This window comes from Astatotilapia calliptera, chromosome 18 (assembly GCF_900246225.1).
Source record: "Astatotilapia calliptera chromosome 18, fAstCal1.2, whole genome shotgun sequence".
NCBI classification, from domain to species: Eukaryota; Metazoa; Chordata; class Actinopteri; order Cichliformes; family Cichlidae; genus Astatotilapia; species Astatotilapia calliptera.
This window is the reverse complement of record NC_039319.1, coordinates 28639296-28662367: the sequence shown is the minus strand read 5'-3', so window position 1 is coordinate 28662367 and position 23072 is coordinate 28639296. Positions and strand designations below refer to the sequence as shown.

The following is a 23072-nucleotide window of genomic DNA, read 5'->3' as shown; positions in this document are numbered from 1 at the left end:
GCCTGACCACCACTGCTGGCTTCAGTGTGGGGGAGCCCTTCTCTCACGACTGAACTCCTCACCCTGTGTATAAGGGAAAGGCCAGGCAACTTTCAGAGGAAGCTCTGAAGCTTCCGCAGCTTGTATCGGTGATCTTGTTCTTTCAGTCACTACCAAAGCTGGCGATCATAGGTGACAGTAGGGACGTACATTGACTGCTACCGGTCAGCTTTGCTTTTACGCTCAGCAACGATGAACTGATGCAGTGTCTGCATCACTGTAGCCCCAGTCTGTCTGCTAATGTCCCAGTCCCCTCACTGGTGAACCCCGAGATGCCCCACTTGGGGCAGCAGCTCCGATCCAGCTTCTTAATTTATTCTTGGAATATTGAGAGTAGCTTTTCATGATTCGATTCCCCTTTTATCAAGATCACACAGATCCAAGAGAAGAAAAAAAGTCTTTAAAACCTGGTGTGTACAGCAGCCGAAGTCTAAGCTTTTGGCTCACTGGGATTAGTTGACTGACTCTGACTTCATTGGGTGTCAACCCAGATAATCATGCCATGAATATCTGTAGATGTTTCTTTTAATTGCTTTCAAATACAACATGTAAATGTTCTGTGTTTCCCCCACATGTTATTATTTGTGGGTCCCACTTTTCTTTATTCCTGTCTTTCGGGGGGGGGGGGGGGGGGTTTATTTTTTTTTTACCTCATCACTAAGTTGTAAAATGTATTCAAAGTTTGGAACACAATAGTTGATCCGTCACAGATGGATGACTAGAAAGGCAGGCAGGGAGGCAGGCAGACAGATCCTGAGGTTCGATATTGGGTCATTCTGAGAGCACAAGTAGGGAAAGATGGGGATTATTGCAGGATGAGATGGCCCAGAGGGATTGAGAAGAGGAGAAACCTGTGCTTTGTAAATGGACTTCAAAGATGACCGTCTCATGTCTTTGTGTCTGTGTCGTCGTCCCCCCCCCCCCCCCCCATACTCTCGCTCTCTCTGTGACCTGTAAATGGCAGAAAGATAGTGTGATGACCTTTGACATGCCTTCTTTCTGCTTCTTAGAGTCTCGATAATTGCTATGGTAACGGGATGTTGCTGAGGTGGATGATTTGGCTGAGCAGCGCTTCCAGTAGGCCTGATGAGTCCTTTGATCCTCGCTGCCTGTTCAGACCTGTACTTGTGGCCTTGTTATACTGATATGTTAATAAATTCGGGGCCTCTTTTGTTGCTGCCATGGCAGCATGTAACCTGGAGGATAAAATGCGTAGTTTACATGTTAAAGAGTCAGCGACGCTCACGAGAGGTTAGATAATGAGACAAAACAGGGTGGCCCTGTAGGAGTGTGTGTTTGTGTGTGTGGTAGGAAAAAGGGGACATAGTTCAGCAAACAGGGCTAGTACAGGAGAGAAAACAAGTGATACATGAGTGGTGGGATGACAAAGTGAAAGAGAAGCAAGAGAATGGAAGAGAGGGGAGGAAAGTGAAGAAATAAAGGTGATAAAAAAGGAGTGATTGTAAGAAAAGGTGAGGGAGAAAAAGAAAGAAAAAGGCAAAGAGGGTAAAAAAGAAACTGGGGAGGGGGCGTTGATGAATAATGTGAGTGAAAGGCAGTTAGAGTGGGGCTGACCTTTCCCTGGCCAGATTAGATTGGCCTGCCAAGACTGCTTACAGGGACAGATAGAAGCACGGTAACGCACACATACAGAGCAAGCAGGCCACACGTACACTCTCAGGGAATACACTAGAGTCAGGGACAGTGTGTGTTCACACAGCCCAGACCATGTGTGGCATTATATTTTGAAGTCCAGGTGGTTGAATAAAAAAAAACCAGCATCCATGCATTCATGTCCACCACAGGAGAAACTTTTAAAGGATTTTTTTATATATGTATATATAAAAAGTCAAAATTTCTGTTTACTGCATCCTGCTATTAAAGGGCATTAAAGTGATACTTGAAGAGTTTTTAAAAACAGGTGAATCATTGCTCATGATTTCAAAAGACTTTGTTGAATACCCCTGGTGACTGGTTAAATATTACCTATGACCACTCCTGTTAGGATCGATTTGGTCAATGTTTGATTTAGTTTAAGGAGTGAGATGCTGTAAACTGTACAGTGTGAAGAGCGACAGCCATTCACAATAAAGACATAAGATGAGGAGGTAATGGGGATGCACTGATCCCATATTTGCATTCAGTGTCTGTTTGAGCTTGACTTAAACAGCTGGATCTGATTTTAGTTCGACGTTGTCTATATGAGATAGCCAAAAGGATAGTAGCTGTGCTATCAGCTGATGTGGGCTGGCGTTGATCTACACCTGATCTTCCAGGATGGAGGTGGCCCTTCTGAAGTAAGGTTGGGCTTGATTTTCTGATAGTACAGAGACACTCAAGTTAAGTCTCATGCTTTGAAAATGTAGAGGAAAAAGTGTGAAAATCCAAATGTAAGTCACTGTACATGTCATTACATTAAAATGTATGAATGTGACATGCACGCTGTTCTTCTGCAGTGCAATAAGCTGATGCCCGAGGACCAAGCAGACTGCACGGCCACTGCCGCCATATGTTCCCTTCTAACGCTGAGACCAAATAAAAATTAAAAGGTTCTTTTTATTTGATCACTGAAAACCATGGGCCTATTGTAAAACGGCTTAGTATCTGTGGCACCTTTTTTTCCCCTCCTGTGAGTTACATTGTTAGGTGGGAGGAGAAGCAGTTGACGTTTAAATCCCAGAAAAACTTTTATGAAAGCCAGAGTGTCGGATTTGCACTTTGACTAAGACTGTAGTGGAGTGAGATGGGGAAGAGCAACTGTTATGGGAAGTCTAGTTTTGAGACTCGTACACCGGGACAGGTAGGTTAAATAGGATGGCTGTCAACTCTTTCTGGTCCTCCATCCCCCCACAGACACACACACACAGACACACACACACACACACACACACACAAAACACTAGTCCAGCTGAGAGCTTGTAGAAATTGGAATAGGTGTAAATAAGATGGCTGTCAGGCCTGTCACTGGTAGAGACACACACAGACACTTTCAGAGTTACAACACACATGGCTCCAATAGTCAAGGTGTAAGTGACACACACACATATATAAATATTACCTACCTATCTCTGTGTGGTAGATAGACATGGTGTAAGTGACGGGTAGACAGACTTGCACATGCACACACACACACACACACCTTCAAGGGGTTGGAGAGACAGGAGCGTAAGTGACAGAAGGACAGACAGCCTCAAACAAACACTGAAGAGACACCTCTAAGTGACGGACACACACACAGAGCCAGCTGTGTGGCTAAGTGGAGCTGAAGGGAGCAGTCAGGCAGCGGTAAGAGTTTGTCTGAGCGTTCATCACTCGGTTTATAGAAGTGCCACTCACACACACTCCCTCTCCTTCTCTCTTTCTCCAAGATTGATGGGTAAGGTGTCAGTCTGGTGTCAGTTCAGCCCAGCTCTGTGTGCCGTCTCCCTTTCACCTCCTTGTCTCTGACCAAATCTAGCTCTCTTTCTCACCTGTCCAGGTTATTGAAAAGTCTTTAATTTGGTTTGGAGAAGCTGAAGTTTTAGACGAGCTAAATTTAGCATCGTCAAGTTCTGAAGTGTGTCGGAAAGTTACTCCAGGTCTTGGTGTGGTCTGTGCCCTCTTAAGCTGGTTCTCTCTGGATCTGTATGTTGATGATGTGTAGAATAATGTCTGAGCAATGGTAATTCTGCACTGCACTTATAAAGTTGCTTAAATAGACAAAGCTCTTCACAGTTTTGACTTCCAAAAATGTGTCTGTAGTGATGCTTTTATTTTGATGAATTTTGTGCAGAGGTGCGTATGACACGGAGCTGCAAGTATATTTTTACTTGATTTTGGACTTTTGTTAATGTCAAAGTGTGATGTGGAGTTGTTAAATAAATGCAAATGTTGTTGCCCGCATGGAGCGTTTTTGTTTTGCTGTTAAAGCGAAGTAATGGCCCTCTTTACTTTTTCTTTTTCCTCAGCAACTGGTTTTGCTACGTGTAGCATCAAAGAGAGCGCCGCAGACAGCGATGCCGACCTTGATGTGGATGGAGACGACACCTTGGAGTATGGCAAGGCTCAGTACACCGAGGCCGACATCATCCCCTGCTCCGGTGCTGGAGAGGACCAGGGAGAAGCCAGGGAGCGAGAGGCGCTACGGGGAGCTGTGCTCAAGTACAAAAGCTTAACTAGTAGATTTTTCTGCCAGAAAATCTGAAAATCACCTGAGTTAGTAACCTTGAGCTGCCACTTACATGGACATCTGTGTCTCTGTCTTACAGCGGGGGGATGCCTTCTAATAGAATAACACCTGAATTCTCCAAATGGGCCAGTGATGGTAAGTAGGGACAAAATAACTGTCTCCTCAGGATATGTTGGAAAGGCTAAAAAGCCAGCACTGAACGGGTCACCTGTCTCTGTGTCTACAGAGATGCCTTCAACAAGCAACAGCGAGAGCAGCAAGACAGACCCCAGCACTCCCTCGTCTTCCTCCTCTTCCTCCTGCGCCCCACGCACCTGTAAAAACAGCGAGATTGAAAAGTAGGTGACAGAGAAAACACACGTGGACACACACTAGTTGGATTTTTGAAATGGATCAGTTAAACGTGAAGTGGAATGATCTTTCGACTGCCTTCTTTATAAGGCTTAGTGATGCATTTCTCTATTCCTGATATGCGCGTTTAAGGCCAATTTCCTGGAGTTGCAAGGTAATAATTGAATTGTTTGACTGTATGTGTGCTTACACTTTTACATAACGTGCTTCCATCAACTATTGGAAGGCTGAATGCAATAAATGTTTCACTGAAATAAATCAATCGGCACTCTGCATGTCCGTGGTCCATATTAAATATCAGTAGAAGGGATAACTGGCGAATAAGCAGAGCAGCTTGAACTGTATTGATCAGAAACAGCACCGTGAGGCAAGAACTGCGTGTGTTTGCTGAGCGAGGGGATGCATTCAATAAGTTGTCGTCTGCAACGTGATCGTTCCAGTTTTAATTTGCATGTGACCGAGGGAAAAAGATGCTGACAGGTTAGGTGGCAATCTGACCGCACTGATTGGTTTTCCACATCCAGTGTTATGTAGGGACAGGTTTCCCTCCTCACGTTCTTCAGCTTGACTGACACAAATACTCCTGTACAGCAGACTCTATAACTGCATGTGCATTTGTTTTTTGTTGGGTTTTTTTTTAACAATGCTGGTGTTGGTGTGCGTTTCCAAAGACACGACACTCTAGCTGAGGTTTTAGTGGTCACCAGGAGCAGAGCATGGCTTAATTTAAGTATCCATTTAAAGGAGGCCAACTAGCTGCTGAATGATTGCGCTGGAACAAGCAGTCAGCCGGCTGGCTGGAACAATTCCCTGCATCACTCCTCTCTGCTTACTATAAATGCACGTATTTGTGGAGCTTCTGTGCTCCTCCGTCCCCAAATGAAAATGAGATTTGTCTCCTTTCGTTACATTGATACATTGTGTGTGTGTGTGTGTGTGTGTGTGTGTGTGTGTGTGTGTGTGTGTGTGTGTGTGTGTGTGTGTGTGTGTACGGTGCTTTGCACAGGGCAGCGTTAGTGAAATCTCTCTCTCTCTGATCCCAGATGGGTAATGATCTGGTCGCCTCCCGGGGCGTCCTCGTTCCTCTGCTCATTCCCCTGCAAGATAAATGAGCTCACACATACACACACGCATACATACACATATACACACGTACAGCGCCTGAGACGCTCTTTCCCCTCCAAGATAAATGGCCCCTCCAATGCCGCCAATGCGATTGCTGCCAAATTTGGTGCTCCAGCTGGAACAATGCGGAGAGATTTCCATGTGGTTTCTGCAAATAATTGAATCTGTCCTCAATTTGGAAGTGATGAAGCTAGATTTGTAACCCCCTCCTCCCCATCACCTACACGTACACATACACGCCGCCCAGCCTGTCTTCGTCTTTTTCCTCTCATTCTTCGCTTTATTGCTCTGTCGCTAAGCTGCATGTCTCTCGCTTCCTCCTGCTTTTCTCTTTCACATTTCTGTTGTTCGTTTCTTCCCGTCCCCTGTCTCAATTCTTCTGAGGCACTTACAAGATGCCCCTTCCCCCCCTTGCCTTTCGCCATCTGAGGCCTACGCACATATATATTGGGCAGGGGAAATCAATAGTGACTTAAATGTTTTATCATGGTGTGTGAGTGTAGTTAAGGCCTCGGTTAACAGGGTGCAAAAGAGAACGATGCTGCTGCTGTTTTTTGTTTTTTTTGTTGTTGTTGTTGTTTTTACAGCATGTAGATGTGAGAAGTTTGTGTCTCCACCTGGTTGATAAAATGTTTGCAATGTGCTGCAAAAAATTAATTACCGTCTAATTTTATCATTTCTATGTGCTTGTGTTGAGAGAGAAGCTGAGTGAGGCTAAAATGTAGGTAGACAGTAGATTAAGACACAGGGCTGATTGAGATAGATGGTAGAGATCTTCAGCTGCGCACACGCACACACTCTAATAAAATGAGGAATAGCCCCACACAAGTTGGGGACAGAGCGCTAAATAGAGGGGAAGCAGAGCCATCAATCTGTCTCTGTCGGGCTTTCCTGCTTGCTTTTTTCACCACGGGGATGAGTCGAGATGAAAATGCATCGCTATTTCACCTTCTTTCAGTGACATGCATGCACACCCACACACACACTGTCCAAAAAGCCCCGTGGGGCAGTAAGCACATTGGAGCAGAGGCATGTTGTATTGATGGCAGTTCTGTTTCAGTATTTATTCTGGTTTCATGACTTTAGGCTCAAAGATCAAGGCCACAAGCTGAAACCTACCAAGCCTGGACCACATTGTATAAGAACGCACACACACAGTGTTGTTAACAATTAATAAAATCATATGTAACATCCTCAGACGTGGACCCAACTCTACCAACAAGAGCTCCAACTGCCCCACTCACATCCTAAAATATGTAAGAAAATGATCGGGCTGCATCTCCTGCTGCCGCCTTCTCGTGAGAATTGGATGAACCCAGAATCTGCGTTTCTTCCTTTTTTTGTATACTTCATTTTTTTCCACAGTGCCTGTTTTTGAGAACACATTGCCGTGTATATACATTACATAGTGGTGTTTTTGTCATGCGCTCTGCGTGTAGAGGTCTTAGGACTGTTACAGAAATGTCTTACCTTTCAGGTTGTAGCCCAGCCTAAGATGTTAATGTGTTTCTCTGAGTCCACATGATGTGTTTTCGAAACCTGGCTCCCAGAGTGAGATAAATTTTCTTATTCTGGCTCAGAGACTGAAAACCCCAGAGCCAGCTTAAACTCAAGGATTTTCACTTGTGCATGTTGCTCTGTAAGAGGCTGTTCATCTCCCTGCATGCCACATTTAGCCCCAGAGAGTTGTCTTTCCTTTTCTTGGCCCTGTGAAGTCATCCTGTTCCCTTCTTTACCTCCATTAAATCTCTGCACCTCCTACATTCTCCACCAACAAACACACACATAGACACACACACACTCCCTCTCTAGATGTCCACAGCTGCATAAAGAAGATGAACTTGTTTTACCACAAAACAAAAATAAGTAGAAGTGAGCGGTTAGAAAATGACTTCTACACACTTGTTTGCAAAAGTAAAACTGTTTTTTGCTGGCTTGTTTCGTTTCGCATCAAACAAGACAAGAAACCCTTTTGGAAGAGTTTTGTTTACTGGAGCTGATAAAAAGAAAAAAGACGGCCTTGTTAGAGGGATGACTTCTGTCCAGCCCAGAGTCCACGGCTGCTTTATAAGCTAGAGGCTAATCAAGGCTAAATGGCTTTTTACAAGCTCGGTGCTAATAAGAGGAGAGGGTAAAGCAGTTTATAGGGCACCAGGGTGGCAAGTCAAGACAGGCCTTTACAAAGGTGGGAGGATGATGAGGTTACAGGAAAGAGTTAGTGCAGGTCAGCTTTTTTTCCACAGATCTGAAAGAGGGAATAGGGAAGGATGCTTTGCTGGTCCGGAAGCATTTCAACCACAACACGACAAACAGTCATCCTGCTGAATCTTTAGCAAGACGAGTGCCTACAAGCTGCAGCGCTGCTGTTTTTAAGCCTGTTGTAACATCAGTCCAACCAATGATTTTCATGATCTTTTATTAGTATTTTTTTAAATAATAAAGCAATCCTTCACTGTACAATTTCAGGGCCAAATGCAGACTTTCTTCATTGATGATCTAAGAGATATGAATTCCTTTTGGGAGAAAGAAGCCAAAACATTATTCGGTCCACTGTTTTTATCACTCTGTCATTAGTTCATCAGCTTAAATAAACTTATTGTGATATAATTCCAGAATCTCACCAAAGAGACCACAGACGTGGGTACAGTCTCAGGTTGAACCCCTAGAATTTTTTTCCTCCACTAAGCTTATCAGATTATCATGGAGGTATTTGAACAAGTCTGCTGATCACCACACAAACCTGAAATGTTTAATTTTAATTTAATCTTCAATTTAGTTTAAATGTTCAATTTATTTTAATGAGCTTGCTTGATGATGTGAATTCATGTAGATCTACCGGTGTGGTCCAAAAAATAGATTTTCAAAATCTCAGACGTTGAGAGGAAATTAAGTAAGTTGAGCCCCGTTTCCTTTCCCCTGTACACTTCCCCACTACTGTTTGAGTATGCAGCAAATGGAGCCATGTCCTAGGCCACACACACACACACACACACACACACACACACACACACACACACACACACACACAGCCACTTACTGTGTTCATCTCTTCCTTCCTTCTGCTTGTCCTTCCCCATCCAGATCAATACCATAGATCAACTAGCTATCAGGCTGCAAAATGACCACATCACCATAAATACGCACACTGCTTATACCTCACACGCACACACACACACTCACACACACACACAACTATTGCATTTTACCAGAGAATGAGTGGATAGCTATAATAAACACCAGCTGGCTTGTGCGGCTCGTCTCCCTCCACCGAATCACTGTCATCATCATCATCGTTGCGGTCTGTGCGTCTTCCCTATTGATCTAGTTATCGCTGCTTCATATGCTGTCGGACAGTGTTAAACGCACATTTTCTGTTATCATGCTGCGCATTAATCAGAGGCCACTCACCGGTAGGGAGGACAGGGGATATAAGGAAAGAGAAAGTTGGAGGAGACAGGGATGAAGAAGCAAGGACATGTGGCGATGTGGAGATAAATACAGAGCCATGGCGATAGACTGGCATGGGTGAACATGGGAGAAGCTACAAAAACATAACAGAGAGGATGGACGCTGAGTGTGAGACTTAAAAGCAACACAATAAGATGTTTAAGCGAAAGTCTGCGACGCGATGAGTCCTTTGAGAGTGCAGACGTGTTAAATAGAAGGATGTAAATACTCTGTTTGACCTGAGGAAGAAGAGAAGTCAGGAAGATTCAAAGAGGTCTTGTTGTTTATTGAGCTACAAGAAAGACAAAGCGTATCGACAAAGACTTTGACTTGAAACATGTTGTACTACACAGGAGCGTGCACAGGGCCCTAATCAGATGGTATAGAATGAACATGTGTAGAGAATGATACATCTCTAGAAAGATAGTAGTCCATTAAATTCATATCATAGGATTTAACACAAATACAGTGGGGCAAAAAAGTATTTAGTCAGCCACCGATTGTGCAAGTTCCCCCACTTAAAATGATGACAGAGGTCAGTAATTTGCACCAGAGGTACACTTCAACTGTGAGAGACAGAATGTGAAAAATAAATCCATGAATCCACATGGTAGGATTTGTAAAGAATTTATTCGTAAATCAGGGTGGAAAATAAGTATTTGGTCAATAACAAAAATACAACTCAATACTTTGTAACATAACCTTTGTTGGCAATAACAGAGGTCAAACGTTTACTATAGGTCTTTACCAGGTTTGCACACACAGTAGCTGGTATTTTGGCCCATTCCTCCATGCAGATCTTCTCGAGAGCAGTGATGTTTTGGGGCTGTCGCTGAGCAACACGGACTTTCAACTCCCGCCACAGATTTTCTATGGGGTTGAGGTCTGGAGACTGGCTAGGCCACTCCAGGACTTTCAAATGCTTCTTACGGGAGCCACTCCTTTGTTGCCCGGGCGGTGTGTTTTGGATCATTGTCGTGTTGGAAGACCCAGCCTCGTTTCATCTTCAAAGTTCTCACTGATGGAAGGAGGTTTTGGCTCAAAATCTCACGATACATGGCCCCATTCATTCTGTCCTTAACACGGATCAGTCGTCCTGTCCCCTTGGCAGAAAAACAGCCCCATAGCATGATGTTTCCACCCCCATGCTTCACAGTAGGTATGGTGTTCTTGGGATGCAACTCAGTATTCTTCTTCCTCCAAACACGACGAGTTGAGTTTATACCAAAGAGTTCTACTTTGGTTTCATCTGACCACATGACATTCTCCCAATCCTCTGCTGTATCATCCATGTGCTCTCTGGTAAACTTCAGACGGGCCTGGACATGCACTGGCTTCAGCAGCGGAACAGGTCTGGCACTGCGGGATTTGATTCCCTGCCGTTGTAGTGTGTTACAGATGGTGACCTTTGTTACTTTGGTCCCAGCTCTCTGCAGGTCATTCACCAGGTCCCCCCGTGTGGTTCTGGGATCTTTGCTCACCGTTCTCATGATCATTTTGACCCCACGGGATGAGATCTTGCGTGGAGCCCCAGATCGAGGGAGATTATCAGTGGTCTTGTATGTCTTCCATTTTCTGATGATTGCTCCCACAGTTGATTTTTTCACACCAAGCTGCTTGCCTATTGTAGATTCACTCTTCCCAGTCTGGTGCAGGTCTACAATACTTTTCCTGGTGTCCTTCGAAAGCTCTTTGGTCTTGGCCATGGCGGAGTTTGGAGTCTGACTGTTTGAGGCTGTGGACAGGTGTCTTTTATACAGATGATGAGTTCAAACAGGTGCCATTCATACAGGTAACAGAAAAGCTTCTTACAGAAGACGTTACAGGTCTGTGAGAGCCAGAGATTTTCCTTGTTTGAGGTGACCAAATACTTATTTTCCACCCTGATTTACGAATAAATTCTTTACAAATCCTACCATGTGGATTCATGGATTTTTTTTTTCACATTCTGTCTCTCACAGTTGAAGTGTACCTCTGGTGCAAATTACTGACCTCTGTCATCATTTTAGGTGGGGGAACTTGCACAATCGGTGGCTGACTAAATACTTTTTTGCCCCACTGTATACTGCAGGATCACAGTACAGTGATGTTGTACTGTGACTAAGGACAATGTTGTTGATGATAAAAGATTACTTTTTTCTTCTTCTTTTTCTTGTGTTCAGCACCCAGCAGATTCATCCAGCTTCCACTGTTTTGTGGAACTTTGAGACATTGTAGCATAAAATACTCTAAATCTCAATGTTCCTGTTTCCTAATGTTTATTTGTTTTTATTAAATGGGACTGAAAACACAACTGTACAATTCTTGTTACAAGAGTGTGAGAGTGGGCGCGTCATCTGTGGTGTAGACCTATACTTAAAACCTCTATCGTCTCTCTTGCTTGTTCCCAGGGTAACGGAGGAAGAGTCCACGGCAACCACCATGGAGGCCCTGAAGGCTCGAATCAGAGAGCTGGAGAAGCAGATACTCCGAGGAGACCGATACAAATGTCTCATCTGCATGGTGAGCATAGCGTTTACATGAGTGCTGTCTGTACGTCGAGCTTCAGTGGAAGTGTTGTGGCTTTGTCAGAAGGCAGCATTAGCATTTGTCGAACTGCATGTAGCACCATAAACATGTGAAACTGCGGTTGGGGGGGGGGCTATAAACTGACCTTCCACTTTATTAGGCCAGATACGTAGCAAGGGCTGATAAGGTCTGTCCCATGTCACAGGCTTATCTGAATACCAGAATGTGCTGTATTTTTGGGACAGTCAGTGCATTCAGTGGATGTAAGTAGCAACCACTGATCACTTTCTACCTTGAAGAGGGATTCAACCCTCTACCCTCACCTATTTTTTTCAAGCAAACAGAAATTAAAAATTACTCACTGTGGCCAGAGTGCTTATCTTTATATCTAGCTGCTCGGTTTGAGTGACCGATTTTTCTGTTCGATAATGTTTGTGTGTTTTACTATAGGTTGTGTACTTGTGCTGCAGAAATATGTGAAGCACCTGCATGTAGGGCTGTGCGATATGACCAAAATCTCATATCCCGATATAAGAATTCTATCGTCCCGATAACGATATAAATCACAAAAATGTAACATTTTCTGTAAATTCTGTGAATCTCGGGCAGCTCGTCTTGCGTGAAGTGTTTCCAGCTGGGCGTCGTGTAGCTGGAGTCGAGTGTTTTAACCGATGCATGAAATGATACATTTTTAGACATAAGTTGTAACGGCCGCCGTTTTCTTTGTGAGTATTTATTACACGGCGTGCTGCGGGGAAAAGCCTGTTCTAACGTTTGAGTCTAAGGTTTATTTTTTAGCACCTGGCGTCTCTTTTTTTACTTCTCACCCATAAATAATCTGCTCTTTCACGTGATTCAGTTTATTTTGAAAAGTCTCAACAGGATCTTGAACTTTATTGTGAAAGGTTTATGTGGAACATAAACAAGCAGACATGTGATGGTGTTACCGTCAACGCATAAAAACAGGCGCTTGTCCATCTGTAGTGTGGTTATATTAAATATAAGAGAAAGAGAGAACTTTAAGAAATTAATATAGCCACTACAGTGACCATCAAAAAGATGCAAAATAAACTGTTTACAGCAATATTTTTTCAACACCACGAAACAAACGATAGCGTAAAATGAAACGATAGACGTTTTTATATTGCCATCCGATATATATCGTTATATTGAACAGCCCTACCTGCACGCATCTCATTTCTGCTCTTCGTGGGAGCATTTTCACTGTCCCGAGTGCTGCTGGTGTTGTGTTGCTGTTGTGTTGTGGCCCTTTGCATGGCTTTGCAATTTGGCACGATTGTCTGCTGTCACATTTCCAGAGCGAATCATTTTTCTTATCATGTCAAGCTTCATCTCAGGAGCACAGAAATATGTGTATGTTCAAATTCTGAGATAGCGTCCTGACTGTGCTGTGCACAAAGCAGGTTAAATCTGTGAAAAATGTGTCGAAGTTTGACTTTTTAGGTGAAAAGACACTCCTGTACGTCACAGCTTGTATTGATGGCTGATTGGACCTTACAGATCAATAGTTAAAGCCATGAGGGACAATATAGAGGTCCATCAGACACTTGAGATGCAGTTGCGCCTACACCTCACATCAGTGTTTGTGTACCCCCACTTTGTGTCAAGTACCCACCCTGTCATTCTTCAAGCGTGTGGACAGTGCAGCGTCGGCATCCTGTGCTTGCTGCGTGTGTGTGTGTGTGTGTGTGTGTGTGTGTGTGTGTGTGTGTGTGTGTGTGTGTGTGTGTGTGTGAGAGAGAGCCTGTTGGTGTGTATGCATGTGAGGCGGGTAATTACCAGCGCCTGCGCTTCCTAAAGGTCGCTGGGTGCCTGAGGTGACACGGAGGGCAAGGCACAGCGATCGATCACTCACTGCCCCATGAGCACACAGCTCTTCTCTGCTCATCTGTCACTGTCCCTCATCTGTTTTACGCACACACACAAACACACACTAAGCCATACAGAGAAATACAAATATGTCTACATACACACACACACACACACAGGCCTCTTCCATCTAATCTGTCTCTGTCTGTCTTTAACCTGTCACTGGGCTCCCTCCCTGTCACTGGGTCTGATCTAAATGTCATCAGATTACTCTCACTAACTGGCAGATTTTGAAGCAGCTGGAGATTCCACCGCATCAAGTAGATGCACAAACACTTTGAGCAGATGTATGACTCAGTCTAAACGCCACCGCTGTCACCTCTACACCAATATTTCTGCAAATATTTCTTACTCATTTTTACCTTCTGATTGTCTGGTGGAAATGCTCGCCCTCTGTATCAAGTTGACTCAAGTTCTCTGTTAGCCTTTACTGATGCTGAGGGTATCTCAGTGATGCAGCTCAGCACTATCTGTGGGTTTCTACCCCCATCTATTGGTCATTTTAGGGCAAGGAACTTAAAATGTGCTTGAAGATTGTCCTAAACTACTTTTGGAAATTCAATATATTCAGATATTTAAATATTGAGATATTTCAGTTTTAAAGTAAGGTTGTTGATGGGCTTGATTGCAAATATTTAGACTGTTTGAAGACTACTTAGATGTACTTAATGTCTGTTTCCATATAAGGAAATTTCAACGACATTTAAACATGCCTGAATTTTCAGATTAGCCAGTGTAGTATTGCTCTTTGCTTAATTAAACTGGGTGACTGTAAGAGACCAAGTTTAAAAAAAATACTACAAGGACATATTTATCAAAAGAGCCTTTACAAGTAAACTGATAAATAAGACTGTAATGTGAGCCTGGTTCTGTTCTAGGTTTCTTCCTGTTAAAAGGGAGTTTTTCCTTCCCACTGTCACCATGTGCTTGCTCATAGGGTTTTGGCTGATTGTTCGCGTTTCTCCGTTATTATTGTCGGGTCTTTATATACATATAAAGCACATTGAGGCGACTGTTGTTGTCATTTTGTGGTATATACATAAAACTTAGCCCATTCTTCCATTAGCAATGTCAGTGAAGGGTCAGCATAAAAAAAGCCATTTATTTTACATTCACGCCTCAGTTGCACTTTCAGAGTGTAAATGTTTCTTCGCACTTGTAAAATCTAACCAATGAGATAAAACTCCTGGAGATCTGAGCTTTTCCAGTTGACTTAGCATTTTAGCCTAGTTGTCATCCAATCAAAGGTGGAAGAAGTTGTATTCAAAGCCTCACTTTACTTTCTGGCTGTCATTAGCACACACCGTGATGTTTGTGTGGGTTTGTGTTTGTCCACACGCGTCTTCTGTTGCTCTTTGGTGTGTATGTGTGTGCGCGATCAGTACAAGCCTGGCTCTGTGATTAGCTGCCACCTTTCGCCCCCAACCTCTCCTCTCCAACCCCCACCTCTCCCTCCTCCTCCTCCTCCTTCCGCAGAGGAAGCCTGCTATCCAGTCAGGCGCGGAGCTCAAGAGCATAGGGGCCAATGAGGTCGGAGAGAGGCAGCCTAAGTCCCTCCCCCTCGGCCTGTATTGCCTGTACAGGGGCCTTGTGATTGGTGGCTACAGCAGCGGCATAAAGAGGCTCCTCCCACAGCCCTTACGGAGGGTAAGGCACTCCCTCCCTCCTTACCTCCTCCGCTCCTCTTCCCACCCTCACCTCATTCCTCCCTCATATCTCCATTCTTTTCCAGAGGGAAAGAAAAGGACGCCCAGCAGGGCTCGTTCACGGCTTCCTCCCTCATCTCCCCCCTCCCTGCCCGTTTCCCTCTGTCTCTGCCCGTTGCCTGGCCGATGTCGTGTTTGTGCACGTGTGCGTGTACGTTTGTGACCCGCAGATTGCCGGTTCAATTTCCCATACGCTGCCTTGCTCAGTGGTTCTGTGGCTGCTGGCTGTCTTTCCGTGGTTAGTGATTTCATGCTGTTTGTCGGTCAGGGATTGTGTAGCGTTACTTGTTTGTTGCTAGCTAAAGTGAGTGTCCCGTGAATCCGATGTAGTTTAAATTTTTTTTTTTTTTTTTTTTTTTTTTAATAGGACTCCTACACGATGCCGCTCACCTCCATCCAGTGCTGGCACGTCCACTGTGAAGAATGCTGGCTCAGGACTCTGGTACGCTCAAACTCACACACTTCATCTCACTCGCACACACACTCAGTGCTACGGGGCAAGTCCTCATGACATGCAGTTATTTCGGCCTCATTTCATAGTCAGTGAATTTTTCTCTGTATTCATGCCCCGTAGGGAGGAACTAAAATGGAATGTTCCCCAAATGACCCGTTCTCTCTCAGCACGCTCAGTGCAAACACTTGTAGCCTCAGTCAGGGAAAGGCTTAGATGGAATGGTCCCCAAAAGGCTTGTTAAAATGTTGGAATAAAGTGGTCAACTTCAGCCTCCACTGGCTTCTATGTACTGCCTTAGGTCTACACACACCACACACACACACACCACACACACGCCCCTCCACTGCGGTTTTGCTGGTTATTAGTTAGTCTAATATATTCAGTAGTGTGCAGTTAGCTGTTGCTAATGTGGTAAATGGAGCGCAAAAGAAAATAGTGTTCCTACAGCTGGAAGGGTAAACAGAAGGGTAACAGCTTTCTCTGATGTCTTTGCTCTTATCGCCTCTTTTCCCTCCATGAAATATCTGATGTTGTCAATGTTCTCGTCTCACCTTGTTTCCCCTGCCGCCCTTTCCCCATGAAGCCTAATTGTACTCATCAACATACCCACAGGCCCGTCCCACCTGGAAAACGATCACAAATAAGCTGATCATTAGTGCCACATCATTGTATACAGTATTAGTTGCATCAGTGTCCTAAAAAGTTTGATTTTTAACTTCATTGAATGATGTAAAAACATTGATTGCTGGAATATTTTGACTAACCCTAACCCTGGGGAAGATGTTAAACTTGAGTACACCTTAGCCAGTACACTATTTATACAATTTTGAAGAACTTCCTGAGTAACATCTGGGTTAGTGTGCAGACAGCCTTGCATCAGCAGTCCTAGGGTTCTAATCGAAGCTGTCTTCTTGAGTCTTTACGAGTCTAAAGCATCTCGCTGGTGTTTTGAATGAAGAGAATCACCTTCAGTTTATAGATGCAGTTTCAAATCTCTAAAACTCTTCACACTTTGCTCAGTTTATCCTTTTTGGGCTTAGGCAGGCTGCTGATTGGTGGACCAGCTACCACTGTCTGCATTAGATTCAGTGTGTTAAACCATGTGACATCGTCTATGTCAGGGGTCAGCAACCTTTAACACCCAAAGAGCCATTTGGACCCGGTTTTGACGCAAAAGAAAACACTGGGAGCCGCAAATACTTTTTCACATCTAAAATGAAGATAACACTGTATATATTGTTTTTTACCTTTATGCTTTGTGTGAACAACTAAGGTGTGTTGCTTATGAAATCCATAAAGTGCTACAGAGAAAATTACATTTTATTTATGTAATTAACACATTTTGAACTCTTAAAGAAATATAACAAAAGGAAAGACACCCAGCTGAACTAAAATGATCCATGTAGCAAACAACAACTGTTGTGAGCCGCCACCCTCATATCGCCTTTGGGCTTGTGGAGCCTTGATCTGACTTTTAAAAAATAACTGGAAAAAAGCACTATGCTGCTAAAAGATGAAAAACAGATATTGCAGCACCGCTGCAGGAGAAGTCGATGCACCTGAGCGGCACCCGCAATCACGCCTCGCCACCTTAACGTCTGTGCTCTCTATGCTGTTGTTGGTATGTGTCGGGCTGTGAGCTGCAAAGCTACAGCCGGCTGTATGCGTACAGCAACCATGTGTGTAAAGTGTTCAAAAAAGAGATGCTGAAAAGCATGTTCATGGAAACATCGTCGGGTCTGCCGTGATATGTTTACAATGGGACTTCTGCTCCTGAACCTCTGCGCACAGCGTCTGCAAATCGGGGCTGTACGAAGTCACTTTCATCTTTACGCAGGGCTGTAAGCTTTCATCTGTGAGGCGTGAGCGGTGTTTGTTTTTAACATAGTTCATGGTGGAGAATAGCTGCTGACATAATGTGGATCCGAAGATCCATAATTGGCCTACCTGGGGTTGAAAGTCTCGATAAATGCGCGGCGTTTCGGCGGGTACACCGGCTTCCGCGAGTGTGACGCTTATTTTGAGCGATGAAAAAATAATAGAATATAATTTTATTTTTATATTTCAATATCACAATAATCTTCCAATTTAGAACTACAAGTTAAAAAAGAACTAACATAAATAAAATACACTTCAGCTAAATACTTCTAATTTATTTTCCCAAACCACACGGAGCCGCAGTAGAAGGACTAAAGAGCCGCAGGTTGCCGACCCCTGGTCTATGTCAAGGACTGAATGGAGTAGACTTTATTTTTCCAGGGATTATGATGAATGATGCATGGGAATGTCTGATGACTATTTCAGCCTTGTATGCAGCTATACATTTTAAATGTGGTGTTTCTGAAATGGTTTGGTCCAGTAGAATAGCTACATGATAGCAGATAAAAGCAACATAAGCTAATAGTCCCAACCATTACCACCCTTATTCATGCTAATAATTGTCTGAAAAATGCTTTCAGTTTAAGGTGATTTAAGAAGGCCTTCATTTGAGTACGAGCAGAAAGGCAGTCTGGGCCTGATTAATAAATTAGTTAGCCTGCTTTCTAATTCTTCTGTTATTAATTGCTCAAAAGAAAGCACTCCATTGTTTCCATCTGCAGCGTACCTGTGTTTTCTGTGTAGGTGTGTGCACAGACGTGCATCCTGCCACTGCTGGTTTAATGTATGGGGAATTAAAGTCATAGCCTGGAGACAGCTATAAAACCGGGAGGGCCAAACTGATCAAAGTAAATGCCCAGGAATCTAGTTAACATCAGCCCAGCCACTTACCGCTTTAATGAGCGAGGCAGCTGGAGCCCAGTGTAACAGGCACACACCCATGCATGCTCACTGCCCACAGTAAACAGCAGAAAGCTTTGACGGGCCTCCAAACAAACAGAAGTGCTCCCTCAACAGAGTATCAATAAAATCGCTTAAATAACACTTAGTTAAATTTATAATATTAAACAATGCTTTGATACGTGATTTATGAGAGGTATTTCTGAAGAAAATGTTCATTACTTTTTAAACCATTCCAAACTCCTCTTCTTTCCATTTTTCCCCCATACACCCCACATCCCATCCCTTCTTCTTCACTCTGGACTTTTTTTTAGTGGAGCAACATATCCTCTTAGCATGTGACATCTGTCACTCCCAAATCACTCCCGTCTAGGCCCTTAATCGGTACACCTGCTTTAAAGAGTTTATTCAGGCGCTTACAGGAATTGAAGCCTATAAATCCTCGGGGGTCAGAGGTACATTTATGCTGACCGATTAATGTTTCAAAAGTGCACAAAATACAAACGAGATCTCCAGATTGTGTTGGACCCATGTCAGATGTTACACCCTACGTTTGTGTGCCGTATACTAAAGTCTCAAGTCTATACTAAAGTCTCATGCCAACCTTATGAAGCTCGGCAGCAGAACAAGCTGTGGTCCAAGACGCTGGAGTCGCTCAGTTATTTATTATCACAACACCAGCCAACCACCCCCCCCCCCCCCCATCATCTACAACAAATAGAACCTAGATCTGTGGGAAACACAACGGGTGCATTTCACTTCTGATGTTAAGACTTTCCTCATAGCAATGACATCATATAATCCTTTCCTAGTTGACTCCAGCTGTGCCACTATTCTTCACTTGTTTATGGTCTGTTTTTGGCTTCTTTTCTTTTTTCTTGCGTCATTAAGTGTAAACTCAGCACAGTGACTCTGTCAGAAAGGGATGCGCCTGCAGCCAGCAGTTGTTGGCCAGAGTTGGTGCGGGAAAGCAACAGGGATTTAGGACAGTGGTGAGACCACCCATTCAGAATCTTGTTATGCTGTCAGCCCTGTGTTGCATATTATCACCTGCTGCTTTACTGCAGATGGCACACTATCAAAGCAGTGCAGAGGGAGAGGAAGAGGGCAGAAGGGGAGGCAAGATGTGCAGCAAACAGGTTTAGATTCACACAGGAGGAGGAGGAGGCAGTAAGAGCACTGGGTAACTTGTATTGGACTTCATGCTCATAGTCCCAAATCAGCAGAGTGAGCACTTCATTGTTATGTCTGTTGGTACATTTTTCTGAGCTACCAAGCTAACTGTTGCTTGTCTGTCCATCACAGGGAAACAAGAAGCTGTGCCCACAGTGCAACACCATCACCTCACCCGGAGACCTGAGGCGTGTCTACTTGTAAAGAGCACAACCCCTGCCTTTGTTCCTTCCGGTCCATTCTTCCATCTTGGATTTGTCTCCTTCCCCGTCGATCATCTTTAGTTCTTCTCGCTCTGTCTCTCTCTGTTGCGCGGCCTGGGTCAGCAGCTGCCAAGCCTCCACGACAGCTGTGTTTGAGACTGTGCCAGTTCTTCCAGGAGGGCGGCTTGAACAAATGACTAAGCAAGCGCACTTTGGCTGAATCTGACTATGGTCAGCAGTCTCCTGAGTAACCTGCGCAAAAAATAAAGGGGAGGAAAAAAAAGGGCCCGGAGACCTTCAGTCCCCAATTGCCAGCAGTTGTTTCCGCTGCCTCAATGACACAAGAACCTCTATAACTGTCTGTAAAATAGAGGGATCTTACACTGAAGGACTAAGTCAGTGGAAACGCCCACTAAGACCTTGTAGCTTCACACTGCTGGAGGTGGACCTCAGAGGAACTTCTTAATACAGGATCTAACTCCCCTCCTCCCTGCTAGCTCTTCGGCAGAACTTCAGTGGTGCTGGATGGCGGGCTTCACCCTGATGACTCTAGAGAAAGCTTCTTTTCTTATTTTTGTTCACTATTGAAGAGACAAACTGATAGCTTGATCCAGCTGTTGCTTAAGAAAAATATAAATATAAGAGCCTGTCCACTAAAACTGAGCTTTCAACCAAACTGAGGAGCCTCACAACCTTGAAAAGGAGTTTGACACTCGCCCTACTCGTCCTCCTCTCCTTCTTCTTCTTCTTCTCTTCACAAGCCCCGCCCTTCTCTCTTCCCCTCTTTTGTGGTGTTCTAGTGCAGTAAACCAAATTTTCTCCTCCCCCTTACAAGATGCAGTGCAAGCACATGTAATATAGTTCTATGTATGTTTACAATGTTGGGTGTAAATTACATAGACACACACACACACACACACATATACACACATGACCATCAGAAGATACTCACAGAAATATATAATATCAAAATCCAGTTTTTTGGTTGGAAGGGGTTGGGGGGGAAAAAATGGCTGGAATAAAAGAAGCCTTCTGTATTTTTTAAAAAAGAAGAGATCCTTTGAAAAATCCGTTGACGTTTTATTTGACTGTACAGGAATTTAAAGAAAAATTGTAAGTAATAATAAACTACTCAAACTAGATGGTCAAGATTTAGGTGGTGTAATTTTTCTGCAGAGTACCTCAGAGAAAGGTAGATCTGATCTCGGTGTGCGGACAAATGTTGTGTTAGTTTTATTAAATGGAGAGATTCCCGTTGTCCAAGAGTTCCCGCAAACAAGCAGAACTGTGGAACTGCTCTTTAGTTCACATATTGTCCAGCTGAGCTTTTTCTTTTTTAACCTCTACTTCTGCTTCATGCTAATTGGAATAACATGCTGAGATCATATTCTAGACAGTCTTATTTTTTGTTTGTTTGTTTGGTTTACCCCTACATGTCTCAAAAGAAGCTTTTTCCTCCCACATTGTTCTCATTCTGCTATGCTGCAAAAAAAGAAAAAAAGAAAACAACTTTAAAAAAAAAAAAAAAAAGGTCCTTGAAATGGCAAATTCCCAATGGGCAGAAGTCTTTGGAAAACAAGGATGGCCAATGCTGAACTGGCAGCCTCCAGGAACCCACAACCTCCCCCCTCCCTCAATGGCAGCAGCATCAGCAGCCAAGGTGGTGGTGTGCTTTGTGTTTGTAAAGCTATGTATTCTGTGCCGTCTTTATTGTTGTAAGAAATAATGCAAAAAAAAAAAACAAGAAAAAATAAAATTTCTCAAAATTCCACGACTGGTCCTTTTCATGCAGCCGGGAGTGGTGAAGTAAGACGTGTTTAAGAAATGTGTTCATTGTTCATTCGTTCATTGTTCGCTGGAAAAATCAATAAAAAATGGGACAAAGATGCCAGAGACGCATTGTGAATGTGTTTTGTAATAAGACTTTGTCTCATTGTCAGTCGTAGCTTTTAAGTGGATCATCGTCCACTATAAAAAAAAAAATGCAAAAGGCACACAGCTTAAAAAGAGGAAAGTGAAACAGCCCGAGTTGGTCAGGCCTGATATTTGAGGACACTTCTGCTGAAGAAACTTGATTTTGGCTTTTCCACTTTGGTTTAAATGTCTCAAACACGTCCTTATAGGATATACTGGACAGAAATAAAGAGTGCTGTGATGCTACGCTGTTCCATTCGCACTGAACTTGCTGATTTAAAAGACGTCCCAAAGATGGAAAAACTGCACAAGAGAGTCGGAGTGAATTTGTGTGTTGTAGATTCTTGGAAATGGTACATGTCCTTCCCATTTGTAAGCTACATTTTGAATTTAATTAAATACTCGTAAATGTCAGTTTCCCCAACATGACTTTCTTTGTTTTGTTTTTTCATTTTCCTCACTGGAGCTTGTGGACGTGCCTAGGAAATAAGTCAAGGTTTTTGTTTTGATAGTCTTTTTGAGCAAATGATGCAGCTCTGCAGAGTAACCTGAAATGTCAGACCAACCTCATGTATCTGCTGAGGTCATAGTTTCCAACTTGTTTTGGGACACTTCCTCAGACATTTCGGTCCATATCGACATGACAGCATCACACAGCTGCAGCACATTTATCAGTTGCACATCTTTGATATCAATCTCCAGTTCCTCCACATTCCAAAGGTGTTCTATTGGTTTGGTATCTGGTGATGGTGGAGCCCATTTGAGTACAGAGAACTCATTGTCCTGTTCTAGAAACCAGTTTTAAACGACTGTATAACACAGCATGTTGTCTTTCTGCAAGCGACCATCAGAAGAAGGATCTACTGTGGTCATAAAGGGATGGACATGGTCACCAACAATGCTAAGGTAGGCTGTGGCATTCAAGCAATGCTCAGTTGGTACCAATGAACCCAAAATGTGCCAAGAAAATATTCGGACACCACGACACTACAACCACTACAGGCACAACTATTTTTTATCCTGTCTCCCTCCCCTCATCCCCAACCGTTTGCACGCATGGCTGCCCCACCCTGAGCCCGGTTCTGCCACAGCTTTTTTCCTGGTAAAAGGAAGTTTTGCCTTGCTTGCTGATTTGGTTATCTCTATTATTATTGTAGGGTCTTTACATTGAGCTGACTTTGCTGTGTTCTGGCATCATCTTGTACATAAAATTGAATTGAATAAAATCGGATGGATCAATACTTTCATGCTGTTCACACCAAATTCTGACTCTACTATCTGAATGCTGGAGAGGAAATTGAAACTAATCAGATCAC

At 43.6% G+C, this 23072-nt stretch overlaps 1 protein-coding gene across 3 annotated transcripts in view; it reads left to right on the top strand.

The window, feature by feature from the left end:
* rnf220a (ring finger protein 220a) overlaps positions 1 to 21611 on the top strand; it is a 164140-nt gene extending 142529 nt beyond the window's left edge. For 2 of the 3 annotated variants that reach the window (XM_026150981.1, XM_026150980.1), the window contains exons 9-15: positions 3987 to 4179; positions 4287 to 4342; positions 4434 to 4545; positions 11521 to 11632; positions 15005 to 15175; positions 15602 to 15676; positions 19772 to 21611. In XM_026150981.1, the coding sequence (XP_026006766.1) occupies positions 3987 to 4179; positions 4287 to 4342; positions 4434 to 4545; positions 11521 to 11632; positions 15005 to 15175; positions 15602 to 15676; positions 19772 to 19843 (791 nt within the window). In that variant the 3' untranslated portion in view covers positions 19844 to 21611. The remainder of the gene's footprint in view (positions 1 to 3986; positions 4180 to 4286; positions 4343 to 4433; positions 4546 to 11520; positions 11633 to 15004; positions 15176 to 15601; positions 15677 to 19771) is intronic. The other variant, XM_026150982.1, reaches the window with a different exon arrangement.
* The last annotated feature ends 1461 nt before the right edge of the window (positions 21612 to 23072 follow it).